The sequence below is a fragment of the Ptychodera flava genome, chromosome 18, assembly GCF_041260155.1.
Source record: "Ptychodera flava strain L36383 chromosome 18, AS_Pfla_20210202, whole genome shotgun sequence".
Lineage (NCBI taxonomy): Eukaryota > Metazoa > Hemichordata > Enteropneusta > Ptychoderidae > Ptychodera > Ptychodera flava.
The window spans coordinates 31,243,368-31,266,577 of NC_091945.1; the positions used below are offsets into that span (position 1 = coordinate 31,243,368).

General features: G+C 39.6%; 1 protein-coding gene across 2 annotated transcripts; it reads left to right on the plus strand.

Annotated features, from left to right (window-relative positions):
- Window positions 1-218: 218 nt before the first annotated feature.
- On the plus strand, window positions 219-22,952 carry LOC139117384 (solute carrier family 49 member 4 homolog). 2 transcript variants are annotated; one of them, XM_070680467.1, is made up of 11 exons: window positions 219-741; window positions 8,689-8,779; window positions 8,998-9,201; window positions 9,963-10,000; window positions 11,464-11,523; window positions 12,022-12,151; window positions 14,328-14,436; window positions 16,337-16,404; window positions 16,727-16,845; window positions 21,608-21,790; window positions 22,189-22,952. In XM_070680467.1, exons 1-11 carry the CDS (start codon window positions 375-377, stop codon window positions 22,335-22,337), a joined length of 1,518 nt encoding a protein of 505 aa, XP_070536568.1. In that variant the 5' UTR covers window positions 219-374; the 3' UTR covers window positions 22,338-22,952. The 2 variants fall into 2 exon arrangements, with proteins under 2 accessions (XP_070536568.1, XP_070536569.1); XM_070680468.1 differs by lacking the exon at window positions 14,328-14,436 and adding an exon at window positions 15,009-15,117 and having other exon boundaries at window positions 22,189-22,505.
- The last annotated feature ends 258 nt before the right edge of the window (window positions 22,953-23,210 follow it).

Here is a 23,210-nt window from a genome sequence, read left to right on the forward strand (position 1 = left end):
TTATGAATATTCATATACTTGCAAAAACCGACAGTCGCTGTGTCTGGCAGCGCGTGCTCACAGCTGCACAGCCTTCGAATGCAGGCCCATAGCGGCGCGCACAAAACAAGGCACAGCGACTGTGGAGAGTCTACTCCGCGTATTGCACGTTGACAGTTGACCTTTGGCCTGTAGAGTGACATAACCTCTACCTTTGACTGCAACAACAGGAAGTCTGCATGCAGTAGACCTCGTCGGCAATCGGTGTTTTGTAATATTGAAGGTCGGTCATTGCAAATCTCCTTGTAGCCGGTTGTCACATGACTGTGGGATACATTGAACACATGGTGCGGTATCGAAATTGCTTTTAACGTTAAATCTGTTTTGTGTACGAAATGGAAAATGAATCCATTGCGTCTGACGCTGACAGAAGCCGGGAAGTCAACTTGGGTCACCAGTCCGATGAGAAGTCACCTCTCCTTGGAAACGACCAGTATTCCGTGAATTACGATACTACTGAATCATATCAGTCAAAAGATAGACAGAAAGGTGTTTACAAACGACGATGGTACATTTTGGTCGTATTTTCTTTCACCGCCTTCATGCAGTCAATGACATGGAACACCTGGGGACCTATAGCTGACACGGTGGAGTCAGTCCTCCCGGGCTGGTCGAACTCAGACATTGGTTTGTTGACGAACTGGGGACCGATAGCATATGTAATTTCGGCTTTACCATTTTCTTGGCTGATGGATGTCAAAGGTACGTTAATTATGAGGCAGTCAATGTCACCCCCACCTCCACCTCGGGGCATAGTTAATAAGGGGATTTGGAAATTGGTCATGAAATTTGTCAAATGCCCCGCCCCCTGGGGCAAGACAATATAGAAAATCCCCACCTTAAACAAGTAAATCCTCCACATTTCCCCCAGCCCAATGGGTGGAGCATTCATAAATTCTGTGCTTGTCCGTGAAAGTGACCAGGGGGATCAATATGTGGCAATTTCCCCACCCCTTGTCAGACTCATAAGTTTCATGGTAAACCCAGTCTAATCCCCCACATTTGTCACGTATCACCGAGATGGAGTCCCTAGGGGATTACATTGACTGCTGCATATATGTATATTTTGTGTGATATCATTGATGTATGCATTTTGCTAATAATCCATATAATCTTTTATGTTTTGATAGCATGTGACAAAGATGTTGATTCCAATGTAATAATATGACATTAAACTGGTCCAATAATCATTTCCATTTAAGGTAATATATTACCAGGTCCATGGGACAATTGTGATTTACAAATTTAAGTAGGACCATCCTGAACCACTGATAATTAGTGGTGGTACCAGGTGTCCGGAACGGGTAAGCGTACCCTGCTAGCATGCTACACCCGTCAGGATTGGTCCCAAAATTGTCTCAATATTGTATGAAAAGATACAGGATATGAATCACTGTAATAAGTCAAAGCCGGGAATGCTGTCGTTAATCATTTGTGTGACCGAGGTGTCATATTTGGCCACAATGTTTTATTTGCATTTGTGTAATTTGCTTGTTGTTTGTAATCTTTTGATGGGATCATTGCTATATATAGCAAGGCAGTTGTTATTTACTAAGGCTGTGTTCACAAATAATGGTTTTGGGGCCTTGAGGAATTGTAATTGAAATCTAATTTTTTTAGAGCCCCCCTCAGCACCTCAAAAATTTTCAAGTCCCTCTCTTAATGATCAAAATTTTTCAAGTGTAGCCGCACATACACAAAGAAAAAGTAAACATGTAGTAGGCAGCTCTACTCGCAGATGTTCGACTACCTGTTATTAGCAGTTTGTAGAGCCGTATTCCTATAAGGCAAGTTCTTAAATTTATTATTTTTAAACGCATCAGTGGACTTTTTGGATATATCAGTCAAAGCAAACTTTAGTTAATCCAACTCTGGCTAGGTTGATGGCACCAGCTGAAGAGCGCACAAAATGACAATCATGAGAGAGTATGAAAATTGTGAATTCCTGGCTATATTTTGCCAAATTGTGCAAAACTGAGCATAGTAACCTACCAAAAAATATTTTTTCAAAAGTACAAGACATGTATGACTTAGATGCTACTTATAAAAGTTTTACAGAATTGACAGTATACTGGAAGGTTTAAACTGTTCCATCAAATTGACGTTTTAATCTCTGAAATTTTTGGGGTAATGATGGCAAATTTGGTAAAATTAAATTAATTCCATTTAGCCACAGATTTTTTTTATTTAACCCTTTTCCTGCCGAGCGCCCCTGTCCGTTATCCTGCCAAGTCGGTCAAAACCGGCCCCCTTTTCCGTGTCTACAGAAGATAGGCTCTCCTGCACGCTTTCCTGCCAGGCATTTGGCGGGAAAATACCGCATTTTCGGGGTACGATTACCGACCATATACGTGTTAGACTTCAAAAATTTTTGCATGCCCGTATAGAGGGGCAACCGCTGATGAGGTTGTGTCCAGAAAATGACGAGGTCACGGGCGTTGTTTGCCCCGGGGGACGTGCACTTTTATGCCCTTTTCTAGCTTACTTTCGCGGAAGTAAAGCTCGTTCGCCGGCACGCATGGCCACACCGGGGAAACGTCACCTCTCTCGTGGGTTAGTAGAAGACCCAGGGGTTAGTTCTATGGGTGCGGCAGCACCCTCAAACCTGTCCTGTTTCCCCTGGGTTGTGTCACTTGGCCACGTACTTTGAACGACTTGGAAGAGTCGCACAGTGCAGTCTGCTTTGACGTAGTGTCAACGACATAGTTCCGCCATTGAAGGAAGGCGTGTACGTAGTTTGGCCAGTTCAGTGAACACTTAGCTCGTTAGTGTTACCGTTTCCTAACAGGTTAGTTGTGCAGTTGTTACTAAGGTGCAGTTTTGTACCACCTTAGCTCTGGACAGTGCAACTGCTCTATGCACTAACCCCAACGACAGATGGTTGGTACAACGTCTACGTCGCACGAGCACAGCCTCCGTTGGGCTGTGCCCCTCCCACGTGATACAACGCACGTTCATCCATTACTATAGCGTCCTTACGGATCTGCCAAAAACGAAAGTGGGGGTAAAAACAAAACAAACGAAAATATGCGATCATAGATAGTATTTTATTCGGGAATAATTTACATTATGCCGAACAATAAATCTCGGAGTCTGTCTTGACGTCCGAGTGCATGGTCCGTGTTTCAAAATTACAATCGGGGTGGCAGATCCGTGTTTCAAAAATTATAATAGGGGGAATTGTACAAAATAATCCGTCTAAACAAAACAAACGAAAATATGCGATCCATAGATAGTATTTTATTCGGGAATAATTTACATTATGCCGAATAATAAATCTCAGAGTCTGTCTCGACGTCCGAGTGCATGGTCCGTGTTACAAAGATTACAATCGGGGGATTGTACAAAATAATCCGTGTTTCAATTTACAATCAGCGGGATCGTAAAGCACAAACAAACGGCACAACCGTGCTCAAAATGTGATCATGGTCCGTGTTAAGAATACAGTCAAGCCACTGTTGGGCGAAGCTGTCCCCTGTCCGTTATTTACGTCGGGTTCTCTTGCTGATGGGTGTCGTCGGGGCTGTGTGAGTAGAGGTCTGCACGCCAATGCTCCTCTTACCTCGTAGCATCATGCGATGATGAAAAGCCGCAAAACACTCGCCCTCGTGAAGATGAACCCCGCACAGACTACATCCTTTGGACGTCTCAGACAGTCGTCCGCTCGCAGTGGTCTTACCCTCTCTGCTGCATACTTTACAGCATTTCTGCCGCCCCTCCAAACGGCTGACAACGTGCATCGGCTGATTTTGTGGATTGATGTACGAGGCAAGAGAAACGGTGGCCTCGACCTCTCTCACACTGGGCTGCGATCGCCCACAATAACCGCCAATGAGTTGTTTCCCGACACGCAGATGAAACATCTTATGGGTCAGCTTACTATCAGGGTGTACATGCTTGAAGCATATATATGCATTTACCAGGGCAACATCAATCAGGTAACATGCCAGATATGTCCACCATCTGTGGTTCTTGCGCCCAGTGTGAAAGTACTTGCGCTTCTGGTTGGCTCGGTCGACGCCTCCCATGTACCGGCGATAATTATACAGCGACAGAGGCACTTGTCGCCGCTCGTCTCCCTCCCCCACTGGCACGCACTCCAAGGGTGGATAGACCGTATTCAAGATCAGCACCTGAGCGTTACTATCCTGATAAGCAGTGATGTTAAGACGAGAGTCCGTTCTGGTCGTGGCTTTCATATCCCCAACAGACAGAGGAAGGCGTTTCCCGGCGGAATTAATTGAGGGGGCATGGTGCGACGATTACGGCGGTTAAAACTCCCGACCATGTAGATCCCGGTCTCCATCAGCTCTCTAGCAGTAACGACCGTGCTAAACAGGCTATCACAGAATAGGCTGTGATTATATCCACAGAATGGCTGGACCAGCTCCATCGTAATTCTTTTCACCACACCTCGCTCCTGCCGTCTCCCATCAGTCCGATCCCGAAATTTCACACCTAGGTACGGTGCAAAGTTAGCGATGTATGCAGTGGTGGAGTCGCACAGCTGCCATATCTTGAAACCGTCTCGATCAGGCTTATGCGGTAATCTCTGCTTAAATTTAGAACGGCCCTTAAATCGCACCATGCCCTCGTCGATGGAGATCTCTCTACCCATCTTATAATTATTTACGCACCGGTCAACTATGGGCTCCATCCATGGATTGATCTTATACAGGGGATCCTCCTGACACCGACGTCGGCGGCTTGCCTCATCAGGATCACGACGTGGATCGTTCTCTGGGTCTGCCAGATGAAAGTATCGCATAAGCTGCTGAAAGCGACTGCGGGTAATCACAGTAGAAATACCCTGGTTTCTCAGAAAGGGATCGCTAGACCAATAATCCTCCACTGATGATTTACGGTCGATACCCATACAGACTAAGACGCCAATGAACGCCTGCACCTCTCGGTAGTCAGCGTTACGCCAGTATTTATCTATTTTCCTAGCGATATATCGCTGGTGGAATTTGGCGTATTTATTAGTCTCGTCCTTGGCCAATCTGATCAGTGTAGCTGGAATAAACTTAAAAAAGTAATCGAGCTCACGGGAGTGGCTGGGCAAGGTGAAAGTCGGTCCTCTCTCATGGTCAAAATCGGTCTCCTCAAATATATTAGCATCGGTAGTCTCCGACATAGGCCAGACAGGAGGGGTGTCGTCCTCCGCCAACACAGCAGCAACTCATCATCGTCGTCAGAGCTTGCCTCACCTACATACTGCCTGTCATAAAAGTCATCGTCCTCTGCCGCATCCTCGTCAACCTCCGAGTCGGACTCAGCGGTGATATCACGTCGTCTGGGCGTCTGGGCCTGAACTCGCCCGTAGCGGCATCAAGGATCATATCTGGCTCAAAATCAGGTGGGCTATCCTGATAACGAACCCTCCGCACTATCTTTTTCGGCGGGGACATCGCAGCACACGAAACTATGGCAGGAGCGGGCTGGGCAGCCTCTGCTGATGACGAGGACTCAAGCTCTTTCGCACTGGGCACAGGAACCTCTCCTGACGCAGGATGAGGGCTCATGGTGCACGCAACAGGTGGTGTCTCTCCCGGAGCAGCCGGGGGAGAACCAATGGCATCAGGCATCTCGTTACTCACTGTCTCACTAGCAGCAGCAGACGTAGTCTGTGCAGGTGAAGTATCTCCCACAAGAGCAGATGTAGTCTCTGCAGGTGAAGTAGTCTCTCCCGGAGCAGCCGGGTGAGAACCACTGGCAACCGGTGACCCGTCATCATCCTCATCGGCAGAACGTTCGGTCTTACGTTTACGCTTACCACTGGGTTTTTCAGCCGGAGATGGCTTCGCCTTACGGGAGCGTTTCTTGCCCGACTTCTTGGAACGTTTACTAGGGACATCACAACGATCGCTACCACTACCGCCCGGAGACTCTGCATCTTTGAGCTTCAGTCGTCTGCTCGCCTTCAGAAAACTTTTGCGGTCCGTCAAGCTCATGTCTGGAACAGTGTCGACAGACTAGCAGGTCCCTCCCTTTTAAAGCCACAGGGAAACAAAGCCCTGGACATGATTGGATGCAGGGGTGTTAATATATGCATCCACCTGTTATTATAATGGACCTACGGCAATCAGTCCACCAACCGCGCTGACATTCCTACCCGTCATGTTAATTGCCTGTCCGCACCATTTGATATGCTAATAATACTCATTTGCGATGCAAATCCCTCGAGCACTTAGCATAACATAGTCAATGTCATTAGCATCTCAACTTGACATTCCGTCCAGCTGGGTACGTGGCATGCGCACCTGCCACCCAAGGACGTTGGCCCAAGCCCATGTTTAGTATGGGTGGGAAACCCGTCTCTTTAACCTCATGTCCCTTCTAAGTACGCCTGCGCAGGGCGTATTGTCATCCAAGTCGGTGACAAGCCAACCCGACAGATCGCCCATTAAGCAGTAATGGACTGGCCGTCTCGTTCTTGTACGGCAACGAACAGTGCTTCAGCGGCTTGTTAGGTCATAACCGTCGCCTGCCGAGCGGCTTACCCAACTAAGGCGGTCAAAGATGAAGGATGCCAAAATTGTCAACAGCTGTCTCGGCCTCGTCCGTTGGGCAAACATGGCTCCTTCAAATAACGTGGCCAGCACGTCTACGTCATCAGCGGTGATGACGACCCGTCATTGACGCCCGAGTGCGTAAAACTCGGAATATACCGACAGGTACCTCTACCTGAGTCGGTCATACTACGGTATAAACCAAACACAGGTCTGCCAACTCCCGTTAGACTCGGCCATTAGCCGAACTTCACAGGGACAACATAGGCGTAACAAGTCGGTGAACACGGTTCACGCACCTAACCACAGCCGCCAAGTCGGTGAACAATGGTATCAAATTTGAGGCCATGTTCGTGAATGGCAAGGCTGAGGCGATGTGTTTCGTTGCACGGCTTGAACGTCTAGAGCCAAGTGCAGCCGACAACGTCCGACATCTGAGTGGGTAGTCTTTTCGAGAAGGTAACAAGTCGGTTAAAAGCGGTGGTTACCCTTCACAAATGTCGCTCAAGTCCGTTCGGATCAGTTCCATGTCAGGGACTAATCAAGCCGAGTCCGTCAAATCCGTCCGCACTTCCCGTCAATCAGGACCAAGTCCGTGATTTCGTCTCGCACCATTGGCAAAAAATTGCACCGCCAGCTGAGGCGGTCTTAGGCGGTTGCCTTACAGATTAGCGTTGCCGAGACGGTCAATTTCGGCCGCAATCTATGTAGTGCCTCAGAGCCAAGTTAACCCAAACTCCGCTAGAATACGTCAACGTGCTAACCTGCCAAGTACGCTACTCGTCCCCCCAAAAAAAACCAGTCCCCCACCGGGGTGGGGGACTGGCTGGGTAGCTTCCGCACCTTTCCCTGTCGTTGGACTCTCTGTGAACCCATTTCGAGAGCAAACGCCGTTCCTCGCCCAAAACCTGTCCTCGAACGACCCCTAGCGCGAGCAAGGGTTTGCTACACGTAGTTCCGTCGACTAGGCAGGAAAGGGGGTACCAAAAAGTAGCCCGATTTCCACCGCCTTGGCAGGATAACGGCCGTGGCTGCTCAGATTCTAGCTACACCGAATTTCAAGCGGATTTTCACCGACTTGGCAGGAAAAGGGTTAAATTAGAGTCTTTGCAGTTCAAAGTTTTATTTTTATGTTATTTTACAATGAGAATGGGAAAATTTTGAAAATCAAGTATGGTTACCTCCATCGCCAGATTTCATAGCTATATTCAGAGCTATCTCTATCACTGCCGTTATGCAGTGACAGTGACACTGCCTATAGACAGTATTTTTGACAATACAACTGGGTTCTTGTTCTACCACAGCATGTTGAACTGTCCAGTATTCAGCAGCTTGCCAACACAGCATGTGTATGTGTACTGTGCATTTGTATCATTGACTAATGACTTTCAGCCATGACAAATTCAATTATCACCCAATATTCATATGTACAGACTTTGTCGATAAACTGAACATTGTGTGTTTCAGCATGCTGTAGGAAGACAGCAAGAAACTGTGGTTGATATATTGCATAGACACATTGAAAAAATTATGAACAGTTGCAGCTTCTGCCCCGTTATTTGTTTTTTTACGAAAATTCATACCTTTTTAAGATTTTTTCGAAATAAAAGTCATGAAATGCGACAAAATGGCTCTAGCTCATGTTTAATTATTACTAACATTAGAACAATTCGATGACATTAAAATTTTACCCAATTTTCATTGAATTACCCATAAAAGTTTGGAATCGTAAAAAGTAAAAGGGAACAAAAAAATTTCAGGTACCCCACAGGCAGAGCAAAATTTCAAGTCCCCCCTCTACCTCCCCCAAAATTTTCGAATCCTTTGAATTCCTCCAGCCCCCTTCATCTTTTTTTGTGAACACAGCCTAATTACTTTATTGAAAGAACTGAAGGTGCAGCAAGAAGAATTGTTGAAATGCAAGCATGTGTAAACTTCATTTTGTCAACAAAACCTACCTTTATCTCAAGAGGAGCAAATACAAGTATTATGGATGAGGAAAGGCAAAGTTTAATAAAGATTATCTAAAACCTTGGGTATTTTTTGTACATGCTGATAGAAACTTAATTAACAGCTAACATAATTAGACAAGATGTAACTTGTGCCCAACTGCTCTGAATGTGTTTTTTTTTGTCAGGAATGAGAGTTTCCGTACTGATAACACAGAGTCTATTAATGGTTGGAATGGCCCTACGGTGTATACCTGTACCAATTGGCTACTTAAAATGGTAAGTGTAACCTTAGAGATGTTTCAAAGACTACTAGTGGAAATGATTCTGAATTTATATTGCAACTTGAATCATCTTTGTCTCTCTACCTACTGGTATAGAGGAACACTGATTTTAGAGAGGCCTGATGACTGTATTCGCATGCCAACCGGAAAAAGATCTGCTTGCTGTATGCATTGTTTGACTGTAACCGTATTATTTCAATTTTCATTCTGTAGGACGATGAATCTTGGTCAGATGTTTATTGGTTTAGCAGGTCCAGTCCTTATGGCTGGTCCACCTCTCATCTCTGTTACATGGTTCCCGCCTCATGAAAGAACCACAGCGACTGCCTTCTCCACAGTCTGTGCCTACTTTGGAGTGGCAGCTTCCTTTTTGCTGGGTCCTCTCATTGTGGAAGACTTACCTGATAATAGCACTGGGTAAGTGAAGTGGTCCATTGTTCAAGCAGTTGTTCAGAACAGTGGACCCAGTATCGGGAAAGGGTCGTCAAAGATCATCAGTTGATTGAGTTACTCACAACAGATTTTAATCATAGAGTGAGGGTTAAGAGTCTAGGGTAGGGCTAGTAATCGTAGAGCGAACACTATAGATTAATTCATCAATACTCTCTTAATATCCTCTTCACATTTCTTCAATATAACGTGGAAGTGGGAAGACATCAGATACAACTTTGAAGCAGTGAAGGGACAGGACCATGTCCACCTGTAAAAAACTTTTTGATGGAGGGGCCTTGGAACCATTCTTTGGCTATATTTTACGACATCACTTCATATTGTGCCCACTGTTCTGAAATTGCAGATTTCCCTAGCCAGTTTCCATGAAAGATTCACACAGTTGGTATCTATGATTTTACAGTTTCCTCATGCTATTATTTAGTTGTGAATTGGGGTTATATTGCTGCATGACAAAGTATGTCTTTATGGACCAGATACAGCTTGCGTAAACTTGTTTTGTATAATGGAAAGACCTAACCTTAGTCAGGTTTGTTCATATTGTGATTATATATATTTTGAAAGGGTGTAGGTGTAGAATTCCTGTAAAGTTAGAGGTGATCCAAATCATGTCTGAAAGACAGCTTGAAACAACATTGATAAAAAAATACATTGCTGACCAAAAATAGTTTTTCTATTTTCTTTGGTCAGCTCCATTATTATTATGGTTTCTTATGTTTCATTTTCAGAGTGGTTACCGTGGGACCTATAAACAATGGAAGCTTAGGTCAGTAAAACAAATTACCTTTTGCCTAAACTATGCAATGTACAATGCAATGTAGTCCATAATATCTAACCTTCCCATCTGACATCTGACAGGAACATAAAAAGCATACAGCAATTGGTGATAAACGTCACCATGGATCCTGATAGGGATCTGTAAGTGAATGCTTTTATGAGAGATGTTTACTTTGCAGTCTTTGTTGAAACACTGGTCATGAATTGTTTCATACAAAACAATAAAATTCAGTGTATCCAGAAGTCTGAGAGAAAAAAATCTCTTATTTCTGAATGGTTTTCATTATTCTGTGATCCATACCACCCCCAATTCTGTACTTTTTCCTGAAAGACAGTCAATGAGTTTATATATTATTCTCTGTGAATAGTATGCATCAATACATCATCATTTTAAATTAAACATTGAACTTTAACCCTTTCATCACCATGATTTGGCCCAAACTCATTGTTATCAGCGCTGATTATGGACCTGTTTACAGGGTATGGGGGTGAGCAGGTTAAATACACAACTCAGCAACAACAGTGCACATTACACAAGGTAATGCCGTGTTGATAAGGCCAAAAAAAATAAATTGTGCTGTTCCGATAACATGGTTTTCAAAAATAGGGTAGGTAGGTCGGCAGGAATTTTTTTTTTCCAAAATATTTTTATTTTTAAATATGCATTTTTCAGGGGTTCAGGGCAGTCAAAGACTGGCCACAACATTTGCAGAAAAATGTATCTTACATATAAAAGGAAAAAAAACATAAAAGACATCCTCGTTCTAGCAAAAATCAAATACCAGGGTTTTTTTTCTTTTTTTACTTCCTTGTTTTACGTAGCTCTAAAAAGTTCAGGGTTGGCAGGTAAAAACTAGGGTAGGTCGGGTTATCAGAACAGCACAATTTCTTTTGTCCAGCCTAACCTGACTACAGACTGAAAAATTCACCACTTAAGGGGGACAGTTCCTTCCTGTAAAGTGAAAGTGAATATTGGAGAGTCCTTGTAGAGTGCATATTGCAGTCTAACCTGAAGACTGCAGAATGTGTTTCAACACAAAAAGCAGCACACTGATTTGGATCTCTCTGTATGAAGAGAGTACTAACTCTAGCTTTGGGTGCTCTGTGAAATAAATGACACCAACCTAGCAAGGAGGAATTGTAATGCATACAGATGTGAATTCAGTATTCTTTAGACTGGCCCGCATGTTGCCTGACTTTTCTTGGCAGCAGTTACCAGCTGGCCAAGGGATTCACCTCATGATCTAAGTGTTAGCCTAGTGTGACAGTCTGCTGAAGTTCATTCCTTCAGTTTATTCTGTTTTGATATGTACCGGTATATGCCCTCAGACTCGGAGCAAGTATTCTTCTGTCTTGCTTCATAAACTGTAGTCCAGTTACCAAACACACTGATACATTGCATCTCTTCTACTTTGTACTGATAGTTTACTGTTCTGTGTGATGTCTTTGCAGGAGTCAGTGATGATATCTCTCAGACAGAAATTGATGAAATCTGGCATTTGATGTATATCGGTAAGTTTTGCTCAGACAATGAAACCTTATAGCAACATGTTGAAACATACACAAAACATTACCTTTAGTGTATCTACCCTTCAGTATTGCCAAATGGCAACTCAGAGGAAATTTTGTAAGTAAGATGTTATGCAATGTAACAAAAAGTTAAATGTCAATCTGCAGTCATATTTGCTGGTGTGGGATCTGATCTGCAACACAAAATCTTTTGATGAAATGAAAGTGAAAATCAGATTTCCTCTAGAGGCTTTACCTGTACTTTCCTGTGTATATGTCTGACATCTCATGTAAAATACTGCGGATGGCAGAAATTACTGTCCAGTATATCATTGAAGTTAAGTAATATGCCATCAGCTGGCATGTATTGTGTTTACGCTAATTTCTTTTGACCTTGGTGACAGTTCATATTGTAATCTGGTGATGAAGGTGAAGAAATTGAGGAAATATTATTTTTCTAATGATCGATATTTGTTTATGTTTGTTTACCATACCGCTCAGAATGTGGTATGGAAGGGCTGCTGTTTCTGATGACCATAATTTATTTTCCGAAGAAACCTCCTCTTCCACCCAGTATATCAGCAGGCACACAGAGAATAGACTTCAAGGCAGGCATTTTCAAGTTAGCTAAGTAAGTTTGTACCGGTATGTTTCATGTATGTTTGTTTGTGAGCTAGTGTTTGTGTTACTAATGGTAATTTAATTAGGGCAGAGTCCCTCGACCCACCGGTTTGTGGAGGGATTGTGTTCAGGGTTAGCAAATCCAAGGAGCCTTACTCACATACCGCAGCATGACACATGAATTACAATCCCACTAATCTAACTGACTTGCATAAACTAAACTGGAAATGAATGGTGACTTAAGTGTGCAGGATAGATGAATATGACTGACAGGACCATAGGATAGGGTTAGGTTATGCTGGTTGTCAGCCCACCCTTACTGAATGGATTTGCTTGTAGAATGCATCACTGTATGCTGACAATGGAAGTAAGTTTCTTTTGCACTTCATTTGCCGCTGCTTCATTAAAGGTAGGGGAATTGATCCCAGGGATCGAGTTTGTTCTAGTCTGTATGAAGATTATGAAGGTCCCATAGCCTTTTGTTTTCCATTGAAATTGTAATCTAGTAAGTAAATTTCTCAGCAAGACAATCTGACGCCGAACCATGTCTCTAAGTATCAAGATAAAGTGGCTAGTCAGTGATGTGTCCTGAATACCTTTAGTGTCAATATACCTCCAACAACAATTAAATCCCAGGATGTTTTCAAGGGAATACTAGTAAAAGCTGTACAAGATTTTCTATAAGTGCAAAACATTCATTAACGCCATGGCCATAATAGAAAATATATATGTATTATACATATATATTCCAGAAACTCAATTTCTTCTTCCATTTTAAATTACCTGTGAAGTATATAAAAGGATAATGTGTATGTGAATGTTTTCATGGCAAAGTTTAAAAAATGATCAATTGTATCAGTGGATATTAAATGTTTGCTACAAAGGTTGCAACATTAGTTTCACCACATGTGGCGTTTGATTTGGACAGGTATGATGCCTGGAAATTTCTTCTTTGCAATATATAATTGGTGAAACATTTCATCAAAATATAAGATGCAGTGTTCTGTTCTTTGTCATTGCAACGTCATCATGAAATCTCTTTGCAGCTATTTAGGGCATTTATGCCTCAAAAAGTAAAAATTTTGTTTTCTGGTGAGTAATCAGTCCTCAAGCATACAACACCATTGTCCTAAAAGTTTCATTGTTGAATATGGCTCTTATGCATTGTATATGTAAAATGTGTGTTTTGACAACTGTCCACATAGTCCACCATCTTTGGACTGGAGGTGCAGTACTAAACACTAGATTTTTTCCCTGAAAAGAAGAAAATCATAATAGAAAGCTGTCATCTTTAGACTTACTTTGTTTTCATTATTTTTTTTTGTAAATTCAGGAAAGAAGAAAAGAAATCTTGACATTTGAAAAGTTCTCTTACTTTTTTCAAATAGGAAAGTAATCAAGCAATAAATCAACATAATGAATTGTACAGTATCTGTGTAAATATTTTTATTGCAGGAGCTTGCTGGAAACTTTCAATAACATGATGATAGCATTTCTTCCTTTCTCATTGTTGAATTCATAAATTTTTCTGCTGTAAGATTGTATACTCATGGTATTTATTCCAGTGGCCAATGTTGCAAGCAATTACTGGTAGTTATTATGGTTACATTTTGGAACACCAAAGACAATTTTTGTTGCCTTTACAATATATACCCCTGCCAATTTTTTTCAGATTTTATTTTTCAGATTTTTTACCAAACTTTTGATGAAAAACTGTAGCCAATGAAATGTGATGTCCATTTGGTCCAAAATTATCAATAGAATTCCAGAAAATTTCATAAAACTTGGTAAAATGTTGCTTGGTTGGAAAAATTGCTGTGCTCAAAGAAAGGGTTTATTGTTGAGGATAGTGATAGCATCTGCAACTTAAAATAACACACACCTCAAAATTAAAAGACTTGAACTTTGCTCATATATCCCATCAAGAAACTTTTTAAAGTCCCTTTTAGAACTACATAAAATGCTGTACAAGAGAAACAAATCACCAAATATTTACTTTACAGGAAAAATTAGATTTTTGATTTTCACAAAAATATGGCTGCAAAAACTTTATTTACCCGATGAGCTTCAAAATGAGCCCTAACAAGTGGTGACAGAAACTTGAGAATTCAAATCTGAGGTAAAAAAAAACTGTCCCCAGAGTGCATTCTACTGTAATATCAACTTTGTTTATTTCATCATTACAGACATTTGCAGTTTTGGTGTATAGGCTTGGCCTATGGAATGACATCTGGAATTTTTAATGTCTGGTGCACAGTATTTGTCATAATACTGTCTCCCCTGCATGTTTCTCAGGTATTGCATTCATCAGTAAAGTTCTGACTTTGTTTGCAGCCGTAATACCTGTCCCAAAATGTAGCGGAAAGGCGTAGGTCAAAGTTCGTCAGATGGGGCTCCAAAGTAGTGAACTTCAAAATCAGAGCAGGTTGATATCTTTATTTGTAAAGCTTATTTATTGTTTTCTTGAAAACAAATTTCTTTTCTGTTCAGTAAAAATTGGTTGAAGTGAGATTTTTTTAACTACATTGAAAAAAAAGGGACAATTGTGCCAAAAATTGTCCTGTTTTTCACAAGACCCATGGGATGAAAGTTTCTTCAGATTTTGTGGTTTTGGCATATAGATAGTAGAATTTATGTTATGTATCATTTGTTGCCATGTAATGAATTCATAAAGGCCTACAGTAAAAATCACACAAAATATTTCGTTAAAATCCCCTCCTGGTGAACTTTGACCTTTGTGTTATAAACTGCTGTTAACTGCAAATTGCTTTGAGCTAGTTAGATTGCAAACCAGTGATCTCTGGTTATATTTTCTACTATTTTGTTGCTAGTGTACAACGTGAAAGTGTATGTATTTGTATTCCTAGATCATCACAATTATGGTTCTTAGGTTTAGCCTACGGAATTGCTGGTGGGACTTTCTGTGGTTGGGGCACCATACTTGTTCTGTTGCTTTCTCCCTTGGGGGTGTCCCAGGTAAGAGGATTCTGACAGACCAGTTTCCCACTGGCTGTCAACAAGCATGTGATAATAGGAAAATTCTAATTAAATGGTAAAAATCAACCGGTTCCTTTGGACAATTGCATGTCAGGCATGGCAGAAAAAAATCCAGCAGTGCGATTTTTCTGATTGTAAATCACTTTTGAGTATCAATATAGTATACAGCAAGCTTAGACAAAAATATAAACACATGTTGAAATTCCATGGAATGTTCTTTTTTTCATCCAATGTCAAATTTTTTTATTCTGTATTCTTGCATACTTTCAACCCTTTCATCACCATGGTTTTGCCCCAAACCATTGTTTATCAATGATGATTGTGGACCTGTTTACAGAGAATTTGGATGAATAGGTTAATGATATACTTGATCATATGTGAGAAATTCTCACACTCCATTAAAAACCAGTTTATTATTACTAAAAATCACAAAAAACATGACAAAGTTTTTAATTCTATTTGCATTTAAGAAAATATATATCAGAACTTTTCTGCTCTGCTTGACATGTATGTACATATACTTTCTTGGTGGATGAAGTAATCTTTCTTCCCATTCATAGAGTAATATGGTGAAGCTTGACCCTTTGAGTGCAAAAGTCAATTTTTTGTGCCTTTTTAAAAAAATACACCGAACAATCTTTCAGAGTTTTTCAAATTTTGATCAAAACTGCAGTTAATGCATGGTGATGTCCATTTGACCCATAATTTTCAAACAATGACAAAAATTGAGAAAATTGGTGAAATATTGCATTAAAATTTTGGCAGGAAATATTACAACATTCAAAAGGTTAATCCAGAGATATTACAGCATTCAAAGGGTTAATCCAGAGAACTGGTCATGCCTGCATAAATTCCAAATGTAGACAGCAATCATTAAAATCAAAATTTCAGAGACTTTTTTTGAAAGCTAACATTAGTGCCCATTTAAACTATCATATTTTCTGAGGATTCATCATAAATTCACTTGTTGTGTCAATGCCAAAGAATTATCAAATCTCATGGAGTATGATATTAGGTGTAAAAATCTCTCCTGTTGCACAGAAACATATTCGTAAAGACAATATAGAATAAAATCAAATTGGCAAATTTATGCACGAGGATATTTTTAATCAAGCTGCACACTTCAGTAAGGTTTTGCCATTAAAAATTCATGAGTTTGAATTAATATACAGACATTTGAACATTTTGATGCATGTAGGAAGAAGCGGGGTGGATAGGATTCTGGGGCAATATTGCAGGAGCAGCTGCTGGTCTCATTATTGCAAGGTATGGCAGTGTTTCCTTTTCTGTTTTAACAAGGCCTGGGTTAATAGTTTAATGTGTGTTTTGGTACAGTGTTTTTGTACAAACAATTTTTTTCAAAATATGTAATACTTGAACTATAGAAGCTGTGGTGACAGTATTGAATATATTGAAGTAAAGTGGATATGAACTAAAGATGTGCAGAAGTACTTCCATACAAATGTTGCAAAGATGAAGACAAACTGACAAGCAGTCACAAAGACCAATTTTCCAAAGAAAACTCCACAAGACGGGAGACTGACATTCACACTGGGACATATTGCTCAATTTACTGTTTATATTGCAGGTTTGTTGATTGCATTGGTGGGCGGATCAAAGTAATTCTGATAGTGCTGTTCAGTGGAGCCATGTTAAGTTTTGGATGGTATCTGTTGCTGTGTTATCAACTTATAGCCTTCAATACTGGTGAGAACAATTTGATTATACTTTCTGTCTCTGCCAATGTTCAGTGTCTGGTTGATGATTTCTGTACAAACGAAATGTAAATGAGACACACATGACCAAATCTTGACAGCATTACAATAGGTGAAGACGGTAATGGGAATGGATCAGGGTACAAACAAAAGCACAAGGAGTAAATGTATATGGAAATATATCTATTTGTTTGCACACATTATCCCCTGTATATGTTTATATTGCTAATAACATACTGTCTTCAGCGTCAGTTTAAAATCAAATATAGTCACAGCCAGAGTGCCACATTTTATTCTGGGGTAAGACTTTTCAACAGTAGCATATTAGTATGTTTGTACCTGTGTTTATTCATCATCCAAAGCACTTATTAGTGCTGTATTCAGAACTTGTGTGAAAGTGCCCAGGACAGCTTGATAACAGAGTGTGCATATGGTTGAATGAAAGAAGAAATACGTCAGGAACTTGATAATAACATTGAAATAAATTGATCATATCGTTTCTTTAGTTAATATTTAAACTTGAAAATTAATTGTCTTCCTAAACCTATATTGCACCTTTTTAGCTACTATAGACTATAGTCTATAGAAGCTATTGGGATGGGTATCCGTCCGGCGTCCGGCGTCAGTCTGTATGTATGTATGTATGTATGTATGTATGTATGTATGTATGTATGTATGTATGTATGTATGTATATATGTATGTCCGTTTGTGAGGCGTCCGTCCACTCAAATATCTTGAGAACCGAAGTAAATACTGATTTGATATTTGTTGTGTAGATGAAAAATATGATTTTGAGAAACTATTTTGATTTTTTGATATTGTTGAAAATAGGCAAATTAATGCCAAAAAAGGTGTTTTTGGTAAAAAATCTTCTTCTTCATAACCGCTGGTCAGACAACTTTGTTATTTGGTATACAGGTCCCTACGGGTAACCCAACTTAGATTTGTTATGAAATATGCAAATATGTATTTTTAAGGAATTTTTTGTCATTTTTGGTCAAAATTTGACTTACATTGTATGTAATTCTTGTACTGTATAAACCCTATCGATTCACCCAGAAAAAAATAATTAATATGATTTGAAATAATTGAATTAATTAGGAAATCATCAAAGCCAAAATAGTTTTAGTGTAGAATTATCAGAAAGTTCATTCTTTTTTTGACAGTTCATAGTGAAATGCTTACCATCTTGGAGGATTAAAACATGTAAAGGCAACTTTCCTGAATCCCAACTTTGACATATTCTGAACCGTCATTTTTTGTGCCCTGTATGTTATCTAAAAGAAATTGCTCAAAATAGTCAATAGAGATAGAGATAGAGAAAGTTCTAATTTCCAATTACTGTTGACTTGGTAAGGATAAAATAAAATTACTTTTTGAGGAAAAAAATAGAGTGGTCAATTAAAAGAGTGGTCAAAGTGACAGGGTTTTTATGGTAAAGCTGGGCTGTAAGATTCCTCATGTGCTATTTATAGCAATTATGCAATCTGTGTAAACAGTGCAATGAAAGTGTTACATGACACAGTACAATAAATTACCCACAATTCAGTTTGATTTGTACACATGACATTGAAATTTTTATAACTTTTTCAGTACTGCCTGCAAGCAATAATATAAAATCTCTAGATACATGATTAATTATATCTACTGAAAGTACGATTAGATATTTCAGTATAAATTTCAAAGAAACCATTAAATAACGGTAAAAGTCACATTCTGCAGGCACTACAAATGCCATACTTTTAGGTAGCAAGTTATGACAAACTGAAGGGGTCATTCTCTGAGGAAACTTAGCATGCAAATTTCTTTTGTCTTTCTGTTTGGAAAAAATCAATATCCTTTTGTTTCATAAAACAGGTGCAACTAGTCTCCCTACTTTTCATTACATTATTCTGTATGGCTGAAGACACAATCCGTGGAAAATTTTACAAAAATGCTATCTCCTCTCTCAATCAAGCATACTTTTCTAAATCATTTAAAGTGGGAATTGAGAAGAATGGTGTCCTCAAAAGTACGATTTCAGAATTTAAAAAACTAGTCTGTGAATTTGTCTACATATGGGAGACACAGTAGATTCCACTGCGGAGTTTCCGTGTGTACAAATCATGATGAATTATGGGAAATCTTCAGTACTGTGCATGATTCCTTACAATGCTTTTGATGACCTTGAACTTCTTAAATTTCAAACATTTGTCTCTTCAGTGTGCTTTCTCTGAGTATGTACCGTCTCAACTTATTCAGCAGAACTCATCAAAGATATCCACCTTCTTCATCAATACATGTGTCACAAAAGGTTATTCTCTACATAACACAGCAGAGCTCTGTCAACTGTTGAGTTGCTTGTTCTTTCAAAACCGCTGGTCTGACAGCTTTAATATTTGGTTTACAAGTCCCTAGGATGACCTAAGTGAGATAATTTCATACAGTCAGGAAATACTTAATTTTGTATCCATGTCTATAGTAGCTTCAGGGACTTTGGCCCTATGTTTAATTGATGCAACCAAGATTTACTTCTGTTATTATGTACTAAAGTTAAAAGTTTATAAAAGTTTATGGAAGATTTTAAATTATGCATTTATTTTTATATGTACAATCATATTGAATGCATTTAACAACAACAAGAATACACAAAATGTGCATTGTTATGTAAAGTGGCGACCCTTCTGTATTTCCAAGGTGTGGAGAACATCAAGTTACCTTAGCTTGGGTATTGACCTGAATAAAAAAAACTGACTGTGATATAAATCACAGCCAGTATCTGTGACATTAAAGCCTGTGCGTGTGTTTGAACAAAGAAGCAAGCAATACATCAGGAATATTATTTGACAGTTATTTGACATTATTTGAGAGAAATAGAAAAAAAGCTAAGCATATCATTTCTGTAGTTAGTGTTTAAACTTGAAAATTTAAAAGCTTTGCCTGAACCAATCATGCATCTTTGCATTCACTTCATTCCAAATTTACTTTAGTTCATAAGACTGTAAAATGGAAAAATAGGAATCTTCATAACATATAACAGGTATGTAAGGGTAGCTCAAACCCCTATCTGGGACCGCCAACTGGGACTCCCAGTTGGCTTAAAATGCACTCTGGGACCGGTCCCAGTTCACTTCTGGGACCGGTCCCAGTTCACTTCTGGGACCGGTCCCAGAAGCGAACTGGGACTGGTCCCAGTTGGCCTCTGGGACCGGTCCCAGTTGGCTTCCAGGACCAGTCCCAGTTGGCCGCGGTCCTAGTTGGCCTCCAGGATCAGTTCCAGTACACTTCAGGGACACATCCAATTTGTGAACTGGGACCACTATGAAAAAACCCAGTTACTGGTACTTAATACTAACAATCTGTTAATGTTTTCATCTTTTTACTCTGCCATAATCGTAGGTATACGCCACATTTAATAGATCCCAACTATTAAAGGCCAAAGTAATTTAATTCTTTGTTTTGTCTGTGTGCACATACTAGGGTTTTTCTACTGCCAATGGCTTGAATAGGATTTTACTGAGTAGCTTTCCTGTTTACTAAATTTCACATCTTGTAGTATAACTTATGATGATCACGATGAAAGGAAGTTTCTGATGATTTTTGCATAGACACTTATGTTGTTACATGGAAATAATCAAGAAAATATAAGGTGTGTTTTGATTTTCTTGTATGTGTTTTAGTACTGCCTTCCCGCTCATGTTTTGAAACATTTGAGTGGGCGCGCTAAACAAAGAATTTGATTACTTTGGCCTTACTGCGATGTACTCATTCTTAGCACTAGTAAGTCCTGTGCTATGGTGTGTGTTGAAATCTTACTGCACGGATCACGTTGATAGAGAGACTGTGTACTGAATCAGATGAAAAAGGAGATGAAAATAACTGTGCAAGACTAGCAATTAACTCATCAAGGCTTTCATTACATTAAAAACAGCAAACAAAACATTTAACGTAAACCCGCTGTGTTTTAATAGAATTGCAATTCACTTGCAGTATATGACTAATATCTTAATTTTGACCTACGGTAGTAATATTTCTGAACAGATAGACACAAATAGGAGAGGGGCAACCATTAGTGCATGCATGTACTGTTACAGCAGAATCATTTCATTGTTATGCGAGGAAAAATAGACATCAATGAGGTGATAACAGTCCCATTACATTTTAAGACAAAGGGTTTTGAATACATATACAAGTCAACAACATGCACTGCTTCAAAACTTCATTGACAGCTAGTAGCTATATGTAGTATATGCTGTCTCAGTGTTTTCTATTTCAGTCTGTATGTCTGTCATAGCTCTATGGAGCTACGAGTCCCAGAATTGAAATGAGACCTGACTGTCCTTGAATGAAACTGGGAGATGTTAGCTTTCCCACACAAAAAACATAATTTTCACAACAGTACAGAGAATATGAATAAAACAAGTGCATACAATCGCTACAAAAGGCATATAGTGGGATGGGAAACTTCTTTCCCATTAATATTATGATTTCGTCATTACAGCATGGAGGTACCTTACGTCCATGGTACAGTTCATTAGATACAAGTGTGTTTCCCAGCAATCATAATGGTCCCAGTTCACTTCTGGGACCAGTCCTAGAGGCCAACTGGGACCGGTCCCAGTTCACTTCTGGGACCGGTCCCAGAAGTGAACTGGGACCGGTCCCAGAGTGCATTTTAAGCCAACTGGGAGTCCCAGTTGGCGGTCCCAGTTGGGGGTTTGAGCTACTCTTACATACCTCCATATAATCATACACATCCTTTTTACATTCTCAGTAATGTTGTATGCATCTATAATTGCCTTGGGTGTCCTCATCAATGGGGCAATACCATTATTTTATGAGGGGGCCGTTGAGGCAACGTATCCCATCGCTGAAGGCATCACTACGATAACCCTCACATGGCTGAATAACTTCTTTGGTTTACTGTTCCTGCTTATTTTGACCATACCCTCTGAAGGTGAGTCACAATTATTCTTTTGTTTTTGTCAGTGAGATGGTGAACCATACTTGGGGTCTATGTGTGAACTGATATTTCTCATCATCCAGAGTAGATAGTCTCAAATATCAGGCTATGTGGTTCAGAAATATTTGGTGTTGTTTGTGATATCTTCCCAATGTTTTTCATCATGTTAGATTGATAAAACTGAATCTTCTCAATTGAGACAAAAGTTACTTTTGCTGCAGCAGGATACTGGTCAAAGAAACATCTCTGTTGTTCACTTATCCTGGTCAAAAGTAACCCCACCAATGTGAAAGGCTCTCACAATAAATCATCCCAAATAGTGTATAATACTTCATGTTCACACAAAAAGATGAAGCAGTCTTCTCATCGACTGGTATTAATTTTTCTTTCAGAAACTGCCTGGATGAACTGGTGCATGCTGGGAGCCATTGTCATCTCAATGCCATTGCTCATACTTTTCAAGGAGAGACACAATCGACTTGCGGTGGATTTGACCCCTGACCCTCCTGAATTCAGTGGTGATACAGCGATTCAAAGTTAAATATGATTCACATTTTATGAAAAAGACTCATGCCAACTTTTAATAACTAGTACAAATAACTATATAAAAAAAATACTTTTATCTCAAGTTTGACATTTGTATACATATGGCATGTACATAGTTTCAATTTTTTAGTTATGTTTTGAAATGAGGACATTTACATGAAAAGATTGTAAAGTTTCATGTTTACTATTCATTCAAAAACATTACGAGCCTCAGGGTAATACAGAGTTCTATCTTCCAACCTTTTCCACTGACATATGACTACGGTATATACCTATGACAGTCAATACTTCATTTGCATATGAAAAGCTAAAAGGTTTGTAGTGCAATTTAAGTTCATGATTTTTCAGTCACAAAGCCTTTGTTTAATGAATGAATGATTAAATCACTTGGGAAATAAATTGAACGAACACTGCACTGAGGGAAGGTATCTGCACACAGGTGTTTGTGCACACACAGCCTTGGGTCCGAGACTACCAAAATATTAATGGACCAACAGACAAGCCTTACTAGACTGACATACATTTCGGAATCCCTGACGGAAAGTATTCAATAGAAAGATGCCCAGCAGTATAACAAGCAAATGTTTCAAATTAAACTACACCAGTTCACAACACTATGAGCTTGTAACTTTACATTTATAAATACTCTTTGTTTCTGCTTGAAACTACACAACTGCACATATACACACTCATACTTGTTTATGTGCATATATATATATATATATATATATATATATATATATATATATATATATATATATATATATATATATATATATATATATATATATATATATATATATATATATATATATATATATATATATATATATATATTTGTACACATGTATGTCTGGTTTATTCACAC